We start from the raw sequence: 19310 nt of genomic DNA, 5'->3' as shown, positions 1-19310 counted from the left end.
AGGTACTGGGGGGGAGAGAGAGAGAGAGAGAGAGAGAGAGAGACTGGGGGGGAGAGAGAGAGAGAGAGAGAGAGAGAGAGACTGGGGGGGAGAGAGGGAGAGAGAGAGACTGGGGGGGAGAGAGGGAGAGAGAGAGACTGGGGGGGAGAGAGGGAGAGAGAGAGACTGGGGGAGAGAGGGAGAGAGAGAGACTGGGGGGGAGAGAGGGAGAGAGAGAGACTGGGGGGGAGAGAGAGAGAGAGACTGGGGGGGAGAGAGAGAGAGAGAGTGGGGGGAGAGAGAGAGAGAGAGAGAGAGAGACTGGGGGGGGGGAGAGAGAGAGAGACTGGGGGGGAGAGAGAGAGAGAGAGAGACTGGGGGGGAGAGAGAGAGAGAGACTGGGGGGGAGAGAGAGAGAGAGAGAGAGAGAGAGAGAGACTGGGGGGGAGAGAGAGAGAGAGAGAGAGAGAGAGAGACTGGGGGGGAGAGAGGGAGAGAGAGAGACTGGGGGGGAGAGAGGGAGAGAGAGAGACTGGGGGGGAGAGAGAGAGAGAGACTGGGGGGAGAGAGAGAGAGAGACTGGGGGGGAGAGAGGGAGAGAGAGAGACTGGGGGGGGAGAGAGAGAGACTGGGGGGGGGAGAGAGAGAGACTGGGGGGGGAGAGAGAGAGACTGGGGGGGGAGAGAGAGAGACTGGGGGGGGGAGAGAGAGAGACTGGGGGGGGGAGAGAGAGAGACTGGGGGGGAGAGAGAGAGAGAGACTGGGGGGGAGAGGAGAGAGAGAGAGAGAGACGGGGGGGGAGAGAGACTGGGGGGGGAGAGAGAGGGAGACTGGGAGGAGAGAGACTGGGGAGATAGAGAGAGACTGGGGAGATAGAGAGAGCGAGAGAGAGACTGGGGGGGAGAGAGAGAGAGAGAGACCTGGGGGGGAGAGAGAGAGAGAGACTGGGGGGAGAGAGAGAGAGACTGGGGGGGGGAGAGAGAGAGAGAGAGAGAGAGACTGGGGGGGAGAGAGAGAGAGAGAGAGACTGGGGGGGAGAGAGTGAGAGAGAGAGACTGGGGGGGAGAGAGGGAGAGAGAGAGACTGGGGGGGAGAGAGAGAGAGAGACTGGGGGGGAGAGAGGGAGAGAGAGAGACTGGGGGGGGAGAGAGAGAGACTGGGGGGGAGAGAGAGAGACTGGGGGGGGAGAGAGAGAGACTGGGGGGGGGAGAGAGAGAGACTGGGGGGGGGGAGAGAGAGAGACTGGGGGGGAGAGAGAGAGAGAGACTGGGGGGGAGAGAGAGAGAGAGAGAGAGAGACGGGGGGGGAGAGAGACTGGGGGGGGAGAGAGAGGGAGACTGGGAGGGAGAGAGACTGGGGAGATAGAGAGAGACTGGGGAGATAGAGAGAGCGAGAGAGAGATTGGGGGAAGAGAGAGAGACGGAGAGAGAGACTGGAGGAGTGAGAGACTGGGAGACGGGGGAGAGTGAGAGACTGGGAGATAGAGAGAGAGACAGAGACTGAGGGGGAGAGAGAGAGAGAAACTGGGGGAGAGAGAGAGAGACTGGGGGAAGAGATAGAGAGACAGAGACTGGGAGACAGAGAGAGAGATAAAGAGACGGGGAGAGAGAGAGAGATTGGGGGGAGAGAGAGGGAGAGGGCTAGAAATTCGGTATCACCCCGTTTGGAGAGGAGAGAGAGAGAGAGAGACACAGAGACAGAGAGGGAAGGAGAGAGAGAGACTGTGGGGAGAGAGAGACGGGGAGAGAAAGAGTAGAGAGACTGGGGGGAGAGAGGGAGAGAGACTGGGGAGATAGAGAGAGAGACTGAGGGGGGGAGAGAGAGCGAGACGGGAGAGAGAGTAGAGAGACTGGGGGGGGGAGAGAGAGAGACTGGGGGGGGAGAGAGAGAGACTGGGGGGGGGAGAGAGAGAGACTGGGGGAGAGAGAGAGAGACTGGGGGAGAGAGAGAGAGAGAGACCGGGGGGGGGGAGAGAGAGAGCGACTGAGGGGGGAGAGAGAGAGAGAGACGGGGAGAGAGAGAGAGAGGGAGAGACTGGGGAGATAGAGAGACTGAGGGGATTCTGTTAGCTCCTCAGCCTGTACTGCAGAGAAAACGTCTATGCTCTAACCAACCCCTGTTTCCCAAATTGGAGAAATGTTTGTTACTTCATTATAAACAATATAAGATCAAAATTTGCTGTAAAAAAAGAATTTATACTTGAAAACTGACTGAATTACATCTATGCACTTTGGTACAATTATCCTGTAACCACTCTTCACCTGAAGGCTACATTTGGTGTTGACTTTGGTCGTATTAAGAGGGTGGTCCTAGAGTGCGAGAGCGCTGATGGGTGAGATCTTGGAGGAGCAGGGGCATGGTGGATTTAGCAATAGTGGGATGAGGCCCTGGGTATGCTAGCCCTTGGGAGACCCTGGCTTGGCAGTAGGGGTAGTGGGGAGGGGAGGTGGTAGATGGTGCAACTTTGCAGGAGGAATGCTGGTTTTTGAATCATAGAATGTTGCAGGCTATTCCGCCCATAAAGTCTGTGCGTGTGCTTTTCTCCACAGGAGCCACCAGGTCTAATCACACTCTTCTGCTCAGTCCCAACATTTAATGTTTCCATTTTTCAGAAAATGATTTAATTCATTTTTAAAAGAATTTATAGAATTTGTTTCAACAATGGTTTCTGGTGGAGAATTTCACATTCTAACCATCCTCTCAGCCTTGGCTCAGTGATAGCAATCTTGCCTCTTAGAAGGTCGTGGGTTCCAGCCTCACTCCAGAAACTTGAGCACATAATCTAGGCTGAGGGCGTGCTGCACAGTCAGAGATGCCATCTTTCAAATGAGACTTTAAACCCAGGCCCTGTCTGCCCTTTCAGGTGGGCATAAAAGATCCCATGGCACTTTTCGAAGAAGAATAGGGCTGGCCAAGATTTATCCCTCAACCAGCATTATTAAAAGAGATAATCAGTCATTATTTTACTGCTTTTTGTGAACTGCCTAACTGTTCTTCTTATGGAAACATTTTTTGCTATTAGTGGCCACCTCTCTTTCCCTCGATGAATATATGTATTTTCCATGTTTAATCCATGCTTGACTGTGACTGTTTTTTGTGCCCTTCAGGATATGACTGGTGCTGATTTCCTTCTGCAATCTGTTGACCTCTTGCATCCAGTAGTTTATGTTGCTGCGGCAGTATTGCTCACTTGCTTGGTCATAATCATTGCCAGCTACATGTACTACCATAGGTAATGCCTTTTCTTATTTAATGCTATGAACCAATCATGGCATTGATCCAAAGTAATGCAAATGACTTTTTTTTACAGAAACAATTCTGTCATTTAAACACAATCCAAAATTACTTGCAGTAGAATCTGAAAAATATATTATTTTAAAAATGTGCTCAGCAAGGTAGGGGATAACACGACTGGTTTTTCAGTTTTGCTACTCTGTAACATGGAAAGAAACATATAGAAAAATAGGAGCTGAAGTAGGCCATTCGAGCCTTCCGTATGCCTCAGAGACATGGACCATGTACAGCAGGCACTGGAGAGGTACCACCAACACTGCCTCCGCAAGATCCTGCAAATCCATTGGCAGGATAGGCGAAGCAACGTCCGTGTTCTCACTCAGGCCAACATCCCCAGCATCGAAGCTTTGACCACGCTCGATCAGCTCCGATGGACGGGCCACATCGTCCGCATGCCCGAAACGACACTCCCAAAACAAGTGCTCTACTCGGAGCTCCGACACGGCAAGAGAGCCCCAGGTGGGCAGAGGAAACGCTTCAAGGACACCCTCAAAGCCTCCTTGGAAAAAGTGCAACATCCCCACCTGGGAATCCCTAGCCCAAGACCGCTCAAAGTGGAGGAGAAGCATCCGGGAAGGTGCCGAACTCTGCAAGTCTCTTCGCCGGGAGTGCAATATGATCATGGCTGATCCTCTATCTCAGTACCATATTCCTGCTCTCTCCCCATACCCCTTGATGCCTTTTGTGTCTAGAAATCAATCTATCTCCTTCTTAAATATATTCAGTGACTTGGCCTCCACAGCCTTCTGTGGTAGAGAATTCCACAGGTTCACCACCCTCTGAGTGAAGAAATTTCTCCTCATCTCAGTCCTAAATGTCCTACCCCGTATCCTGAGACTGTGACCCCTCGTTCGAGACTCCCCAGCCAGGGGGAACATCCTCCCTGCATCCAGTCTGTCTAGCCCTGTCAGAATTTTATACGTTTCAATGAGATCCCCTCTCATTCTTCTAAACTCTAGTGAATACAGGCCTAGTCGACCCAATCTCTCCTCATATGACAGTTCTGCCATCCCAGGAATCAGTCTGGTAAACCTTCGCTGCACTTGCTCTATGGCAAGTATATCCTTTCTTAGGAGACCAAAACTGCGCGCACTACTCCAGGTGTGGTCTCACCAAGGCCCTGTGTAACTGTAGTAAGACATCCTTGCTCCTGTACTCAAATCCTCTCAAATGGAGGCCAACATACCATTTGCCTTCTTAACTGCTTGCTGCACCTGCATGTCTGCTTTCAGTGACTAGTCTACAAGGACACCCAGGTCCCTCTGTCCAGCAACATTTCCCAATCTATCACCATTTAAATAATACTCTGCCTTTCTGTTTTTCCTACCGAAGTGGATAACTTCACATTTATCCACGTTATACTGCATCTGCCATGTAATTGCCCACTCACTCAACTTGTCTAAATCGCCTTGAAGCCTCTTTGCATCCTCCTCACAACTCACAATCCAACCTAGTTTTGTATCATCAGCAAACTTGGAAATATTACATTTGGTTCCCTCATCCAAGTCATTGATATATATTGTGAATAGCTGTGACCCACTGATCCTTGTGGTACCCCACTAGTCACCGCCTGCCACCCCGAAAAAGACCCATTTATTCCTACTCTCTGTTTCCTGTCTGTTAACCAATTTTCAATCCATGCCAGTATATTACCCCCAATCCCATGTGCTTTAATTTTGCACACTAACCTCTTACGTGGGACTTTATCAAAGGCCTTCTGAAAACCCAAATACACCACATCCACTGGTTCTCCCTTATCTATTCTACCAATTACATCCTCAAAAAACTCCAGTAGGTTTGTCAAACACGATTTCCCTTTCATAAATCCATGTTGACTTTGTCTAATCCCATTGATATTTTCTAAGTGTCCTGTTATCATATCCTTTATATATAATAGACTCTAGCATTTTTTAAATAGTGGGGTTACATTTGCCACCCTCCTATTGGCTGGAACTGTTCCACAATATATAGAATTTTGGAAGATGACAACTAATGTATCCACTGTTTCCATGGCTACCTCTTTTAGTACTCTGGGATGCAGTTTATCAGGCCCTGGGTATTTATCGGCTTTCACTCCCATTAATTTCTCCAGCACTTTTTTTTTACTAATTTCCTTTAATTCCTCCTTCTCACTCGACCCTTGGTACTCGAGCATATCTGGGAAGTTAGTTGTGTTCTCTTCCGTGAAGACAGAACCAAAGTATTTGTTTTAATTTCTCTGCCATTTCCCTGTTCCCCATTATAAATTCACCCATTTCTGACTGTAAGGGACCTACATTTGCCTTCACTAATCTTTTTCTTTTTACATACTTGTAGAAGCTTTTACAATCCGCTTTTATGTTCCTTACAAGTTTACTCTCATACTCTATTTTCCCCTTTTAATCAATCTCTTGGTCCTTTTTTGCTGAACTCCAAACTGCTCCCAATCCTCAGGCTTGCTACTTTTTCTGGCAACTTTATATGACTTCTCTTTGGATCTAATACAATCCATAATTTATTTTGTTAGTCATGGTTGGGCCGCTTTTCCTTTTGTGTTTTTTGTGCCAGAAAGGAATGTATAACTGTTACAATTCATGCATTCGTTCCTTAAATGTTAGCCATTGCCTATCCATCGTCATGTCTTTTAATGAAGCTCCCCAATCTATCGAAGCCAACTCACGCCTCATACCTTCATAGTTTCCTTTGTTTAGATTTAGGACCCTAGTTTCGGATTGGACTTCTTCACTTTCCATCTTAATGAAGAATTCTATCATGTTATGGTCACTCTTCCCTAAAGGACCCCGCACAACAAGATTATTAATTAACCCCTTCTCATTGCACAATACCCAATCTCGGATTGGCTCCTCAACGTACTAGTCTAAAAAACCATCTCGTACACACTCCAGGAATTCATCCTCCACAGTATTATTGCTAATTTGGTTTGGCCAGTCTATATGTAGATTAAAGTCACCCATGATTACTGTAGTACCCTTGTTACATGCATCTCTAATTTCCTGTTTGATGCCATCCCCCACATTACCACTACTATTTGGAGGCCCATGGACAATTCCCACCAATGTTTTCTGCCCGTTGGTGCTTCTTGGCTCCACCTAGACTGATTACATAACATAAGAAATAGGAGCAGGAATAGGCCACTTGGCCCCTTGAGCCTGCTCCGCCATTCAATACGATCATGGCTGATCTAGGGCTCAAAGCCACTTCCCAGCCCACTCCCCATAACCCTTCACTCCCTTATCTTGCAAAAATTTGTCTACCTCCACTTTAAATTTATTTAATGACCCAGCCTCCACAGCTCTCTGGGGCAGAGAATTCCACAAATTTACGACCCTCTGAGAGAAGTTCCTCCTCATCTCGGTTCTAAAAGGGCGACCCTTTATTCTGAGACTGTGCCCCCGCGTTCTAGATTTCCCCATGAGGGGAAACATCCTCGCTGCATCTACCCTGTCGAGCCCCCTCAGTATCTTACATGTTTCGATAAGATCACCTCTCATTCTTCTAAATTCCAATGAGTATAAGGCCCAGCCTGCTCAACCTTTCCTCATAAGTCAAACCTCTCATCTCTGGAATTAACCTAGTGAATCGTCTCTGAACTGCCTCCAATGCAAGTATACCCTTCCTTAAATAAGGAGACCAAAACTTTACGCAGTGCTCAAGGTGTGGTCTCACCAATATCTTGTACAGTTATAGCAGGACTTCCCTGCTTTTATTCTCCAACCCCCTTGAAATAAAGGGCAACATTCCATTTGCCTTTTTGATTACTTGCTGTACCTTGTATGCTAACTTTTTGTGTTTCATGCACAAGGACCCCCAGGTCCCTCTGAACTGTAGCATTTTGTAATCTCTCTCCATTTAAATAATAGTTTGCTATTTTATTTTTCCTGCCAAAGTGGATAACCTCACACTTTCCCACATTATACTCCATCTGCCAAATGTTTGCCCGCTCACCTAGCCTGTCTATATCCCTTTGCAGATTTTTTGAGCCCTCTGCACAACTTGCTTTCCCACCCATCTTTGTATCATCCGCAAACTTGGCTACATTACACTTGATCCCTTCATCCAAGTCATTAATGTAGATTGTAAATAGTTGGGGCCCCAGCACCGATCCTTGCAGCACCCCACTAGTTACCGTTTGCCAAACAGAAAATGACCCATTTATCCCGACTCTCTGCTTCCTGTTAGCCAATTATCTATCCATGCTAATATATTACTCCCAACTCCGTGAGCTCTTATCTTATGCAGTAACTTTTTATGTGGCACTTTATTGAATGCCTTCTGGAAATCCAAATACACCACATCCACTGGCTCACCCTTGTCCACCCTGCTTGTTACATCCTCAAAGAACTCCAGCAAATTTGTTAAACATGATTTCCCTTTCCTAAAACCATGCTGACTCTGTTTGACTGCAGTATGTTTTTCTAAATGTCCTGCTACTGCTTCCTTAATGAAGGAGTCCAGCATTTTCCCAACAACAGATGTTAGGCTAACTGGTCTATAGTTTCCTGCTTTCTGTCTCCCTCCTTTCTTAAATGGGGGTGTTACATTAGCGGTTTTCCAATCCGCTGGGACCTCTCCAGAGTCCAGGGAATTTTGGTATATTGCAACCAATGCATCCACTATCTCTGCATCCACTTCTTTTAAGACCCTGGGATGCAGGCCATCTGGTCATGGGGACTTGTCGTCTTTTAGTCCCATTATTTTACTGAGCACTATTTCCTTAGTGTTAGTGATTGTCTTTAGTTCCCCACTCCCTGTGGCCCTTTTGATTATCCATTATTGGGATGTTGTTAGTGTTTTCTACCATGAAGACAGATGCAAAATATTTGTTCAGAGTCTCTACCATTTCCCCGTTCCCCATTATTAATTCCCCAGTCTCATCCTCTAATGCTATATCTTTATTTTCTGACCCAATATCCTTTCTCATTATTGCTCTGATTTCATCCTTTACTAACAACGCCACCCCACCGCCTTTTCCTTTTTGCCTGTCCTTCCTAAATATCGAATATCCTGGGATATTCAGCTCCCAGCCTTGGTCACCTTGCAGCCATGTCTCCGTAATCGCAATTATGTTGTATCCGTTTACATCTATTTGCGCTGATAATTCGTGTAACTTATTACGAATGCTTTGTGCATTCAGATACAGTGCCTTTAGATTTGTCTTTTTAACATTTTTAGACATCTTAACATTTTTTTGTACTATGGCCCTATTTGTCTTACTACCATTTTTTCTTACCCGGACTCTCTTTGTTAGCGCACTCCTTTGTTTGTACGCTATCCCTTCCTGACGCAATCTGGTTATCCTTACCCCAATCACTTTCCTGCACTGATTCCTTGTCTTTTCTCTTTAGCATTCTAGATTTCTCTCCACCGGGACACCCTTTCCCCCCCCCGGCCTCCCCTTATTTAGTTTAAAGCTCTATCTACCTCTCTAGTTATTTGATTCACTAGAACCTGGTCCCGGCATAGTTCAGGTGTAGTCCGTCCCAACTGAACAGCTCTCTCTTTCCCTAGTACTGGTGCCAGTGGCCCACGAATCGAAACCCACTTCTCCCACACCAATCTTTGAGCCACGCATTCATCTCCCTGATCCTATTGACACTATGCCAATTTGCTCGTGGCTCCGGTAATCAGAGATTGTAACCTTTGTGGTTCTGCTTTTTAATTTAGTCCCTAGCTGCTCAAACTCTCTCAGCAGAACCTCTTAGTCCTACCTATGTCGTTGGTACCTACGTGGACCAGGACAACTGGATCCTCCCCCTCCCACTCCAAGTTCTCCAGCCCGGAGGAGATGTCCTTTACCCTGGTAAGCAACACAGCCTTCGGGGCTCACGCTCCTGGCTACAGAGAACAGTGTCTATTTGCTCAGATTAGGCATGACATGAGCTGGAAGTGGGGAAAGGCAATTTGCTTTCCACACCAGTGAACGTTTTGACTTCTGAGCACCAAATTATATCATGAAGTAATGCCCACTGGAAATCAGAGTAAGATTGTGTAAAACCTATTTTACTCAATACCCTCATAGTTGACTGAGGAGACTGGGCTGGACTTGAATTCAAGAGCCAGAGGTGAAAGTTCAGTTTTGTAACCCAATGCACTTTTCAGATCTGTAAAAATGGATTTTCATTTTTTTTGTTCTATAATTCTGCTTTCAGCACACCATTACTTTTTAATACTATTTTGTAAATATAAAATTATTAGATACAAATAAAGGGTAAAATATGCTGTGCCAGAACATTTGCTTCATGCATCTGTTGCCGTGTACAGGAAACTTTCTGGTATCCGGCACGGACGGGACCGACGTGTTGCCGGTTCATCAACATTGCCGGATAACCGAACGCTATAGTTAAAACATACGGAGCTTGAGCTCCGTGTCTAGCAACAAACCCTAACAGCTTCAAAACAATCAGCACAGCTTGCAAGCGTCTCTGTAGCTTAGCAACAGCTTCAGTTAGACGCTTGCACAGCCAGAAATGAGTAAAAAAAAAGTAACTAAAAGTAAAAAAAGTTAACCTGAACCGACTCCTGAATTTTGCCGGTTAACCGACATTCCCGGTTATTTAGTGGCCGGTTAATCGAAAGTTTCCTGTATTAACCCACTCATGTTATAATGCGGAAGATGTATGGTTATCTGCATATAAACCCTAACTTTTCACCTCAATAACTTCAATAATTGATCATATTGAAATTTCAATAAATCTTTCCGACTGCTTCCCTACGTCAAATACTGGATTCTGTGGACAATTGGCAAAATCAATCTATGCAAAAATGTTGACGTGTTGTTAATATATTAAAAGTGCTCCATGCCACAAGATGTTTGTCTAGCACCTAATAGACTGGTGTACAAGGTGAATTTCAGGTAAAGTTTCCAGATGGGCTACCCCAAGATAGCAGTTAAATAAGTTGACTACCCTAAAAAGGAGAGGGTGGGGTGGGGGAAGAGGGTGGGTGGTGGTGCGGGTAGGTGAGCGGCAGCTGAAGGAAAGAAGAGAATTGGCAGAGGTTATGGTGTTGGTTGCACGTCAGCACCTCCTATTGGCTTTTTCTGGCGAATTTATATGTCCTCTCCTTGGATCTTATGCTATCCCTAATTTCCCTTGTTAGCCAGGGTTGAGTCACCTTTTTTGTTCTATTTTTATGCCAAACAGAGATTAAAAAATTCTGTAGTTCACCCATGCGATCTTTAAATGTTTGCCATTGCCTATCCACCGTCAACCCTTTAAGTAACATTCCCCAATCCATCCTAGCCAACTCGTGCCTCATACCATCGTAGTTTCTTTTATTTAAATTCAGGACCCTAGCCTCTGAGTCAACCACTTCACTCTCCATTTTAATGAAGAATTCTATCATATTATGATCGCTCCTCCCCAAGGGGCCTCGCACAACAAGATTGCTAATTAATCCTTTCTCATTACATAATACCCAGTCTAAGATGGCCTGATCTCTAGTTGGTTCCTCGACATATTGGTCCAGGAAACCATCCCTTATACACTCTAGGAATTCCTCCTTCACAGTATTGTTACTAATTTGGTTAGACCAATCTACATGTATCTATATTAAAGTCACCATGATAACTGCTGTGCCCTTATTGCACGTGTCTCTAATTTCCCGTTTAATGCCATCCCCAACCTCAGCATTACTGTTTGGGGGTCTGTATATAACTCCCACTAACGTTTTCTGCCCCTTGGTATTTCTCAGCTCTGCCCATACAGATTCTACATCATCAGAGCTAATATCCTTCCTTACTATTGTGTTAATCACCTCTTTAACCAGCAGTGCTAACCCACCTTCTTTTCCTTTTTTCCTGTCCTTCCTGAATATTGAATACCCCTGGATGTTGAATTCCCAGTCTTGGTCACCCTGGAGCCATGTCTCCGTAATCCCAATTATATCATATCCATTTACATCTATTTACGCAGCTAATTCATCCACCTTATTACGAATGCTCCTTGCATTAAGACACAAAGCCTTCAGGCTTGATTTTTTAACACTCTTAGTCCTTTTAGAATTATTATTTACTGTGGCCCTGTTTGATTTACACCCTTGATTTCTCTGCCTTCCACTTTTGCTTTTCTCCTTCCTGTCTTTTGTTTCCATCCTTGCTTCCCTTTCCTCTGTCTCCTTGCACAGGTTCCCAACCCCCTGCCATTTTAGTTTAAGCCCTCCCCAACAGTACTAGCAAACGCTCCCCCTAGGACATCAGTTCCGGTTCCGGTCCCGTCCAGGTGCAAACCGTCCAGTTTGTACTGGTCCCACCTGCCCCAGAACCAGTTTCAATGTCCCAGGAATTTGAATCCCTCCCCCTTGCACCATTCCTCTCGCCATGTATTCATTTGAAATATCCTTCTATTTCTACTCTGACTAGCACATAGCACTGGTAGTAATCCTGAGATTACTATCTTTTGCGGTCCTATTTTTTAATTTACCTCCTAACTCCCTATATTCAGCTTTTAGGATCTCATCCGATTTTTTACCTATATCGTTGGTACCTATATGCACCACCACAACTGGTTGTTCACCCTCCCCCTCCAGAATGCCCTGCAGCCGCTCCAAGACATCCTTGACCCTTGCACCAGGGAGGCAACATACCATCCTGGAGTCTCGTTTGTGGCCGCAAAAATGCCTATCTATTCCCCTTCCAAATGAATCCCCTATCACGATAGCTCTCCCGCTTTTTCCTCCCGCCCTGTGCAGGACCACCCATGGTGCCAGGAAGTTGGCTGCTGCTGCCTTTCTCCGATAAGCCATCTCCCTCAACAATATCCAAAGTGGTATATCTGTTTGAAAGGGGGATGGCCACAGGGGACCCCGGCACTACCTGCCTGCGCCGCCTACTATGCCTGGTGGTCACCCATTCCCTTCCTGCCTGTGCAGCCTTTGCCTGCGGTGTGACCAACTCCCTAAACGTGCTATCCACGTGCTTACAGGTTTGTTTGGGAACAAGCTGCAAGAACCACACACTTACAGACAACAGATTGGGAACAGCAGAATACTATTCAGGGACAAGACCAGTATGTACATAATTAGACCCCGGGTTGTTGAGTACCATTATAGGGCTAGCGGTCAGTGGTGGTTAGAATTCTCAGGATGGTTGAAAGTCCACAGCAGGCTACCTACGGAGTTGGGAGTGATCACCTGAGCCTGGGAACCAAATTATATTACTTGCTTGCCATTTAATGTACTCTGAAGACAGTTGTATTATAATGCTGTAGTGATTCAATATATATGTTAAAGCTTGTTGTTGAAAAATGACTCGGGCTTGAATCAAGCAGAAGTTATTGTTAAAGGACTAACAATCCTTTGTTGCGACAGTAACCACGGAAAGAAATCCACTTGCAGTAATCACATTTATAATTGCTTTACACTTTACCAAAAAGAAATGTAGTGGAGACTTTGTAATTATCCTGCATAAATACAAACTTAACCTCTAAATCAGTGACTTTCCAAAAATGTGCTGTCCCTTAGCACTAATAGTGAACCTAATGAATGGGAATCCAAAGATAGCATAAATTTTTTTCAGTACTATAACCTGAAAGACAAGTTACACGTGTCATTGAGAAGGACAGCTGCCCCATGAAACACTATAGCTGTTGACGTAATCCGCAGTTCTGCTAAGCTGACTAAAGTGGGAAGAAAAAGGGAAAAGAGCTAGAAATGTTATTTAAGTTGACTTGTGATCATTTGCTAACAGTTCTGTTGATTTGTTCTGTTTTGACAGTGCGGTTCGGATCAGCCGAAAGAGCTGGCACATGTTGGTTAACTTCTGCTTCCACGTTTTCCTGACATGTGCAGTGTTTGTAGGTGGCATCAATCAGACTAGGAACATTAGTGTTTGCCAAGCGGTAAGCTAAACATTTTCATCTCTTTATCTGCACTATGTAACGACAGGATTATTTTTTAAGAGTAATACTTTGCAATAGGAATATTTGTTAAATAATACCAGTGGAGAAATTCCAGACAAAAAGGAATAATAGTTAAACTAGACACCTCTGAAGGCTAGTTGATTAGAACGCACATTCATTTTTGATTTGAGATAATTGAGCTTGATTTAAAATAGTTTGGAGTAACGGTGGGCTCTTATCACCACAGACATTGGAAAACAGTGTGAGCAGCACAATGTTCGGTGAAAATCGTTTTGTGTTCATTAAAATGAGGAATGTCAGTGCTGGTAAATAGGAAATTTTTCCAGTTTTAGTGTAAGATGTCAGTGTGAGAATCAACACCCATAAATTAAGTAAAGTACATGTTGCATATAGAATGAAGCTGTACCCCAAAAGATGTGATTTGACCCCGAACCTAAGAAGAGTACCCCTTACAGCACCATCATGAAATGTTTCCAATACTCATGCAAGTTCTGTGTGACCTGAGAAAGAGCCGTTATATGGTAATTTTGTGCTGTAGACTTTAACCCACTCAAAACTAGAAATACCTGAAATGATCTAATTCAGCAGAGATATTTTAATCCCATAAGTCTGGGGTGCATTAAATCCAAGTAATTGAACCGTGTGTATGGGTAGATACTGTTGGTCTGGGTTTGACCAATTGTCTAGACAAACAGCATCCACTGTAAGTGGAGTCCACTTTCTATTGTAGATGTCCCATGATATTGCTCATGGATAGTTTGGGACGTGGAGGGCAGTGTTCTTGTTTGGCATTCCCTGTTTGCTTTGTTGATTGATGCTCTGCAGTGATTGGACATGGTCACTGTTGAGTTTACTATCCCTCTTAAAAACCTCATGCAGCTTCTGGTTTTGAGCTAGCTGGTTTGATACCATTCGAGTAGGTTCCCTATTGTATTCTTTCAATGTGCAAGACATTAGTACATATTGAATTTCATCTAATTTATAACTTTTTAAAAAAAAATTGGAAACAAGGGGGTTGAATTTCCTCCAGCCTTCTCCCATTCTGCTACCGTAATTTTGGCGGGAATCTGATGACCACCTGTTATACTCCCCACCTGAGGGCGACTGATCCAATACTGGCAGTTTTCCGTCCCTGCCAAAGTTAAAAGTTATCCCCAGAGTTTCCGCCAAACTTATGGTGGAGGAATGGGAGAATCCCTGAGGAAATTCATGAAGGTGTTTTTCATAGACTCTGAACCACTCTATATACAAACAAAATTATTGAAATAAATTATGTACTTTGATAATGATGTGAAGTACTACCTATATTCAACTTGTGGTATCAGTCACAAGATGGGTTTGGGTGAAGAGGCCTTGAGATCTTATCCTTCTAGAGCACCAACCTTACCATCTATCCATTTAAGCATTAAATTGTTTCTTAAACAAGCCTTAACCATTGTTGATCTGTTTTGGCTGTTGAGCACCCTTCGTGAAGAAATACTTGCCGACATTTATTCTAAATTTGACCTTCACAACCTCGCATGTGTGTCCTCTTGTCCTGCTGTTCTCCCTTATCTGAAAGCTTCACTCTGGGTTTACCTTTCCGCCCTGTTGGGTGTCTTAAATATTAGGTCCTGTCTAAGACATTTGCATCTGAGGGTGAAGAGCCCCATCTCAGCTAATTGATCCTCATAGCTTATTCTTCTAACATTGGTGATCACTCTCCTTGCTCTCCTCTGCACCACCTTTTAAGCCCTGGATGGCGCCTCATATTATGGTGATGAGAACTGTACACAGCACTCTAGATGAAACCTCATCAGAGCACAATCTTGGCAAAACTTGAACAGCGATAAAGTGTGAGCATGTTAACACTCAAGAGTGCACATGATACTGTATAATGCAATGCTTTTTATAAATGTATATCAAGCCAAAGAAACCTCGAGGCAATTCATAAAAATGCACACAGGATAACACACTTGTAGCAACACATGAGGTTTGTGATGATAAATCACAGTGAGAATCAAACAGTTTATCAACACCGAGTTATTTCTAAAATCTGTTGCTTCCATAAAATGCACTGCAGGATGCGTTTGTCTGTAAAATACATTCAGGCGGCGTTTGGTAGGGTGCTTTAATTCCCTTTCAGTATATTGTTCTGTGTGGAAATTTATCATTAGCTGATGCTGTGGCAGACAGTAGTGAACGTAAGCTCCCATCGCATTGCAGTAACCTGTAATGTCAAGCACGTGAAGTTCTCATGCAACCACAATGTAGCTGTGTTTTCCCCACTAGGATTTTGGTAAAGCACAATTCTGGGGTGTGACATTGCTTTTTAGCCATGTGCAGCAGGAAAAGTATGGAAATTGTCCATTAAAATGTGATTTGTTTTGGAGAGAGCATTTTGAGCTAGTTAATGGTAGGGTGAGGTATTCGTTGTTACATGTCTATAACTAGTGGTGATAGCTGTGGGTGGAGCTTGAGACATTAAATTAGTGGTACCACAAGAAGCAGATTGGCATGTATGCAAATTTTCTATACTGCATTTATATAATTGTTAACTTTTGATGGTACTGAATCACGTCATTTTAACTGAAATAATCTTGCATTGTTTATTAACATTAGCACCCTATATACTTATGAACAAGATGGGAAACGTGTCCTCATTTGGGGCTAATATTGGGTGAGGGGTCATCTTTAGAGTCCATTATAAAAGATGTAATAGCAGAGCACTTGGAAAACAGTGACAGGATCGGACAAAGTCAACATGGATTTACAAAAGGTAAATCGTGCTTGACTAATCTACTGGAATTTTTTGAGGATGCAACTAGTAAAATAGATAAGGGAGAACCAGTGGATGTGGTGTATTTGGACTTTCAGAAGGCTTTCGATAAGGTCCCACATAAGAGATTAGCGTGTAAAGTTAAGGCACATGGGATTGGGGGCAAGGTATTGACTTGGATAGAGAACTGGTTGGCAGATAGAAAGCAAAGAGTTGGAATAAACGGGTCTTTTTCCGAGTGGCAGGCAGTGACTAGTGGGGTACCGCAGGGATCGGTCCTTGGACCCCAGCTATTTACAATATATATTAATGATCTAGACAAGGGAACTAGATGTAATATCTCCAAATTTGCAGACGACACAAAGCTGGGTGGCCGCGTGTGCTGTGAGGAGGATGCCGAAAAACTACAGGATGATTTGGACAGGTTGGGTGATTGGGCAGAAGCATGGCAGATGCAATATAACGTGGATAAATGCGAGGTTATCCACTTTGGTGTCAAAAACAGGAAGGCAGATTATTATCTGAATGGCAATAGATTGGGAGAAGGGGAAGTGCAATGAGATCTGGGTGTCCTTGTACACCAGTCGCTGAAGGTAAGCATGCAGGTGCAGCAGGCGGTTAAGAAGGCAAATGGTATGTTGGCCTTCATAGCGAGAGGGTTTGAGTACAGGAACAAGGATGTCTTGCTGCAGTTGTACAGGGCCTTGGTGAGACCACACCTTGAGTATTGTGTGCAGTTTTGGTCGCCTTATCTGAGGAAGGATATTCTTGCCATGGAAGGAGTTCAGCGAAGATTCACCAGGCTGATACCTGGGATGGCAGGAATGACGTATGAGGAGAGATTGGGTCGATTGGGCATGTACTCGCTGGAGTTTAGAAGAATGAGAGGGGATCTCATTGAAACTTATAAAAATCTGGCAGGACTGGACAGACTAGATGCAGGGAGGATGTTCCTGATGGTCAGGGAGTCCAGAACCAGGGGTCACAGTCTAAGGATAAGGGGTAGGCCTTTTAGGACAGAAATGAGGAGGAGTTTCTTCACCCAGAGAGTGGTGAACCTGTGGAATTCTCTACCACAGAAGGCAGTAGAGGCCAATTCATTAAATATATTCAAGAAGGAGTTGGATATATTTCTTAAGGCTAAAATATGGCGAGAAAGCAGGGACCGGGTACTGAACTTGGATGATCAGCCATGATCGCATTGAATGGCGGAGCAGGCTCGAGGGGCCGAATGGCCTACTCCTGCTCCTATCTTCTATGTTTCTATGTTTATCAGCAGGTCATGTTTCCTTCCAGTTTCCCTCCTATCTGATTTCCCACCTAATAGTGCAATTTCTACCAAAACATGGATCCACCAGCAGTAATATTGCAGCCTATTCCCATTGGCTTCACTCCTCTGGTGCTCTGATATTTAAACAGCAACTCTTCTGGACATTAATATTGGGTCCTGCTGCTGATTTTAAGTTTCTCCTTCGTATATCTATGCTGCTGGAATGACTGATTTTAAATCCCCAATGGGGGCCTGGACTGAAGTTGAAAATTGGGAAAGAGAATTCCCATTTAAGTATCATAGTGGTGAAGGAGTGTAATGGAGATATTGGAGTGACAGCTGCTCAGAATACAGTTCACTCTGCTCCAGAAAGGCTGCAGTAATTCTAACGGCAACTCTTACTTCTAACCTCACTCCAAGCTGTTGATGTAAAATCCGATAGTCTATTGATTGAATGCAGGGAGAAATTATTTAACGCTAAGGAGCTAGGATTTAAAATCAAAAGTGGGAGTTGCAATTTAATATCAGAGCGGGAGGTACAAAATGTAGCAACAGTAGATGGAAATGGGTTGGTTGAAAAGGCAAAGAGCAGAGAAAATGTATTTGTGGGTGACGGCCAATATGAAGGTGAGAATTTTGGTGAATAGAAGCTTTGTAATTTTATGAGGGTCTTTTGATTTTTGGGTGGAATCTTGAGGGTTTCCCCATAGATGGGCTAAACTGAGTATATACAGTAAATAGTCTTTGTTTCACTTACAGAGAGAAGCATATTTAATATACATTGTAAATGAATACTGAAATATAAACTTATCATTGCATGGCGTATGACAGACTTCCAGATTCTATATTTCCTCACCTGTTGATCTTTTAAAAATGTAGGTCGGGATAATTCTACACTATTCTACTCTCGCCACTATCCTGTGGGTCGGTGTCACAGCACGAAATATTTTCAAACAGTTGACGAGGAAAGCAAAGAGATGTCAGGACCCTGAGGAGCCCCCTCCCCCACCTCGGCCAATGCTCAGGTGAGAAAATTCTTCCATATTTCACAAGTTCTGATGTATGATCTGTTACATATTTTAGTACTTGATCCTACAGAAGTTTGAAGATGTTCCATGATTTTAAATGAGAGTCAATAGCATTTTTAGGGGCTGCTTTCATCAAGGAAAAGGTACATTAAGTGTATACTTGTGTTTAGTCATTTCATACCAGAATGTTTCTTGGAGTTCACCTTATGATCTTGCTTTAACTTTTTTTTAAGTAATGCTCCTTTCAAGGAGAATCATTTGATATGAGGCATGTGTCTGCATATGCATGTGGGTAAGTTCAATCTTAATTCCACATCAGAAAAACACATTCTCAGAACAATTGGAAGGCTATGTTAGAAGATATTGAGCTCAGTCTTGAGGTGAAATAAAGAATGAGAACAGGGCACGATTATAGAGGAAAAGTGAAATCTGTAAAGTAGATTTGTAAATCCTTTGATAGCTAATGTTTTGAAGAAAGTATGAAAAAGAAAAAAATCAACAAAACATGATGCAAGACTGCAAGTAATCACCAGGAGAAAATACATTTTTAAATATGCATTTATTCATTTTTTATAAGCATGCGCCCTGCAATCAAATGGGCCCTGTGTACAGAGGACCCTACAATCTTTGAAATGTTATATACTCCGCATATAGTGTTCATTAATAAAGTAGGACAATATTTGCTCATTAAATGTAAAGATGTTGCTTTTGATGTCTTATTCAGTGTTGAGACATCATGGGACATGTCTGTTTCTATTTTAAAAAGTAATTAGTAACTACTTCTTGTGGATTTAAATTCTTTTCAAATTTACCAGTTTGTTCCCAGGAGGTGTGCATGATTTTATAATCAATATTGTAAGGAGCTTGTTGGACTGTATTTTTATATTGATAATGAGAATATTTACAATTTAAAATGACTAAAATTTGAAGACAATGAACTGAAACCAACATTTAATGTTATACACAACTTCCAAAACTGATGTATTATTATTCTTGTCCCAAAAAGTGCACTGTTAAATATACATAATTTTACATTATGCGTCCACGTTTACTCTCCTTAAGCATTAACGGCCTCCCCAGCAATTTCAAGTTGTGTTTGGCACCTAAATATAAAAACTCAAGAG

The 19310-nt window shown here is 43.9% G+C and overlaps 1 protein-coding gene across 1 annotated transcript in view; it reads left to right on the top strand.

Annotated features, from left to right (window-relative positions):
• adgra3 (adhesion G protein-coupled receptor A3) overlaps positions 1 to 19310 on the top strand; it is a 230053-nt gene that overhangs the window by 198783 nt on the left and 11960 nt on the right. Inside the window, exons 15-17 of the mRNA XM_085967682.1 lie at positions 3087 to 3211; positions 12986 to 13109; positions 18038 to 18183. Of these exons, the coding sequence (XP_085823808.1) occupies positions 3087 to 3211; positions 12986 to 13109; positions 18038 to 18183 (395 nt within the window). The remainder of the gene's footprint in view (positions 1 to 3086; positions 3212 to 12985; positions 13110 to 18037; positions 18184 to 19310) is intronic.

Source organism: Somniosus microcephalus, chromosome 2 (assembly GCF_052327205.1).
Source record: "Somniosus microcephalus isolate GS21.2 chromosome 2, FLI_Smic_1.0, whole genome shotgun sequence".
In the NCBI taxonomy this organism is placed as follows: domain Eukaryota; kingdom Metazoa; phylum Chordata; class Chondrichthyes; order Squaliformes; family Somniosidae; genus Somniosus; species Somniosus microcephalus.
The sequence above is the reverse complement of the archived record's forward strand: the minus strand, read 5'-3'. Positions and strand labels throughout refer to the sequence as shown.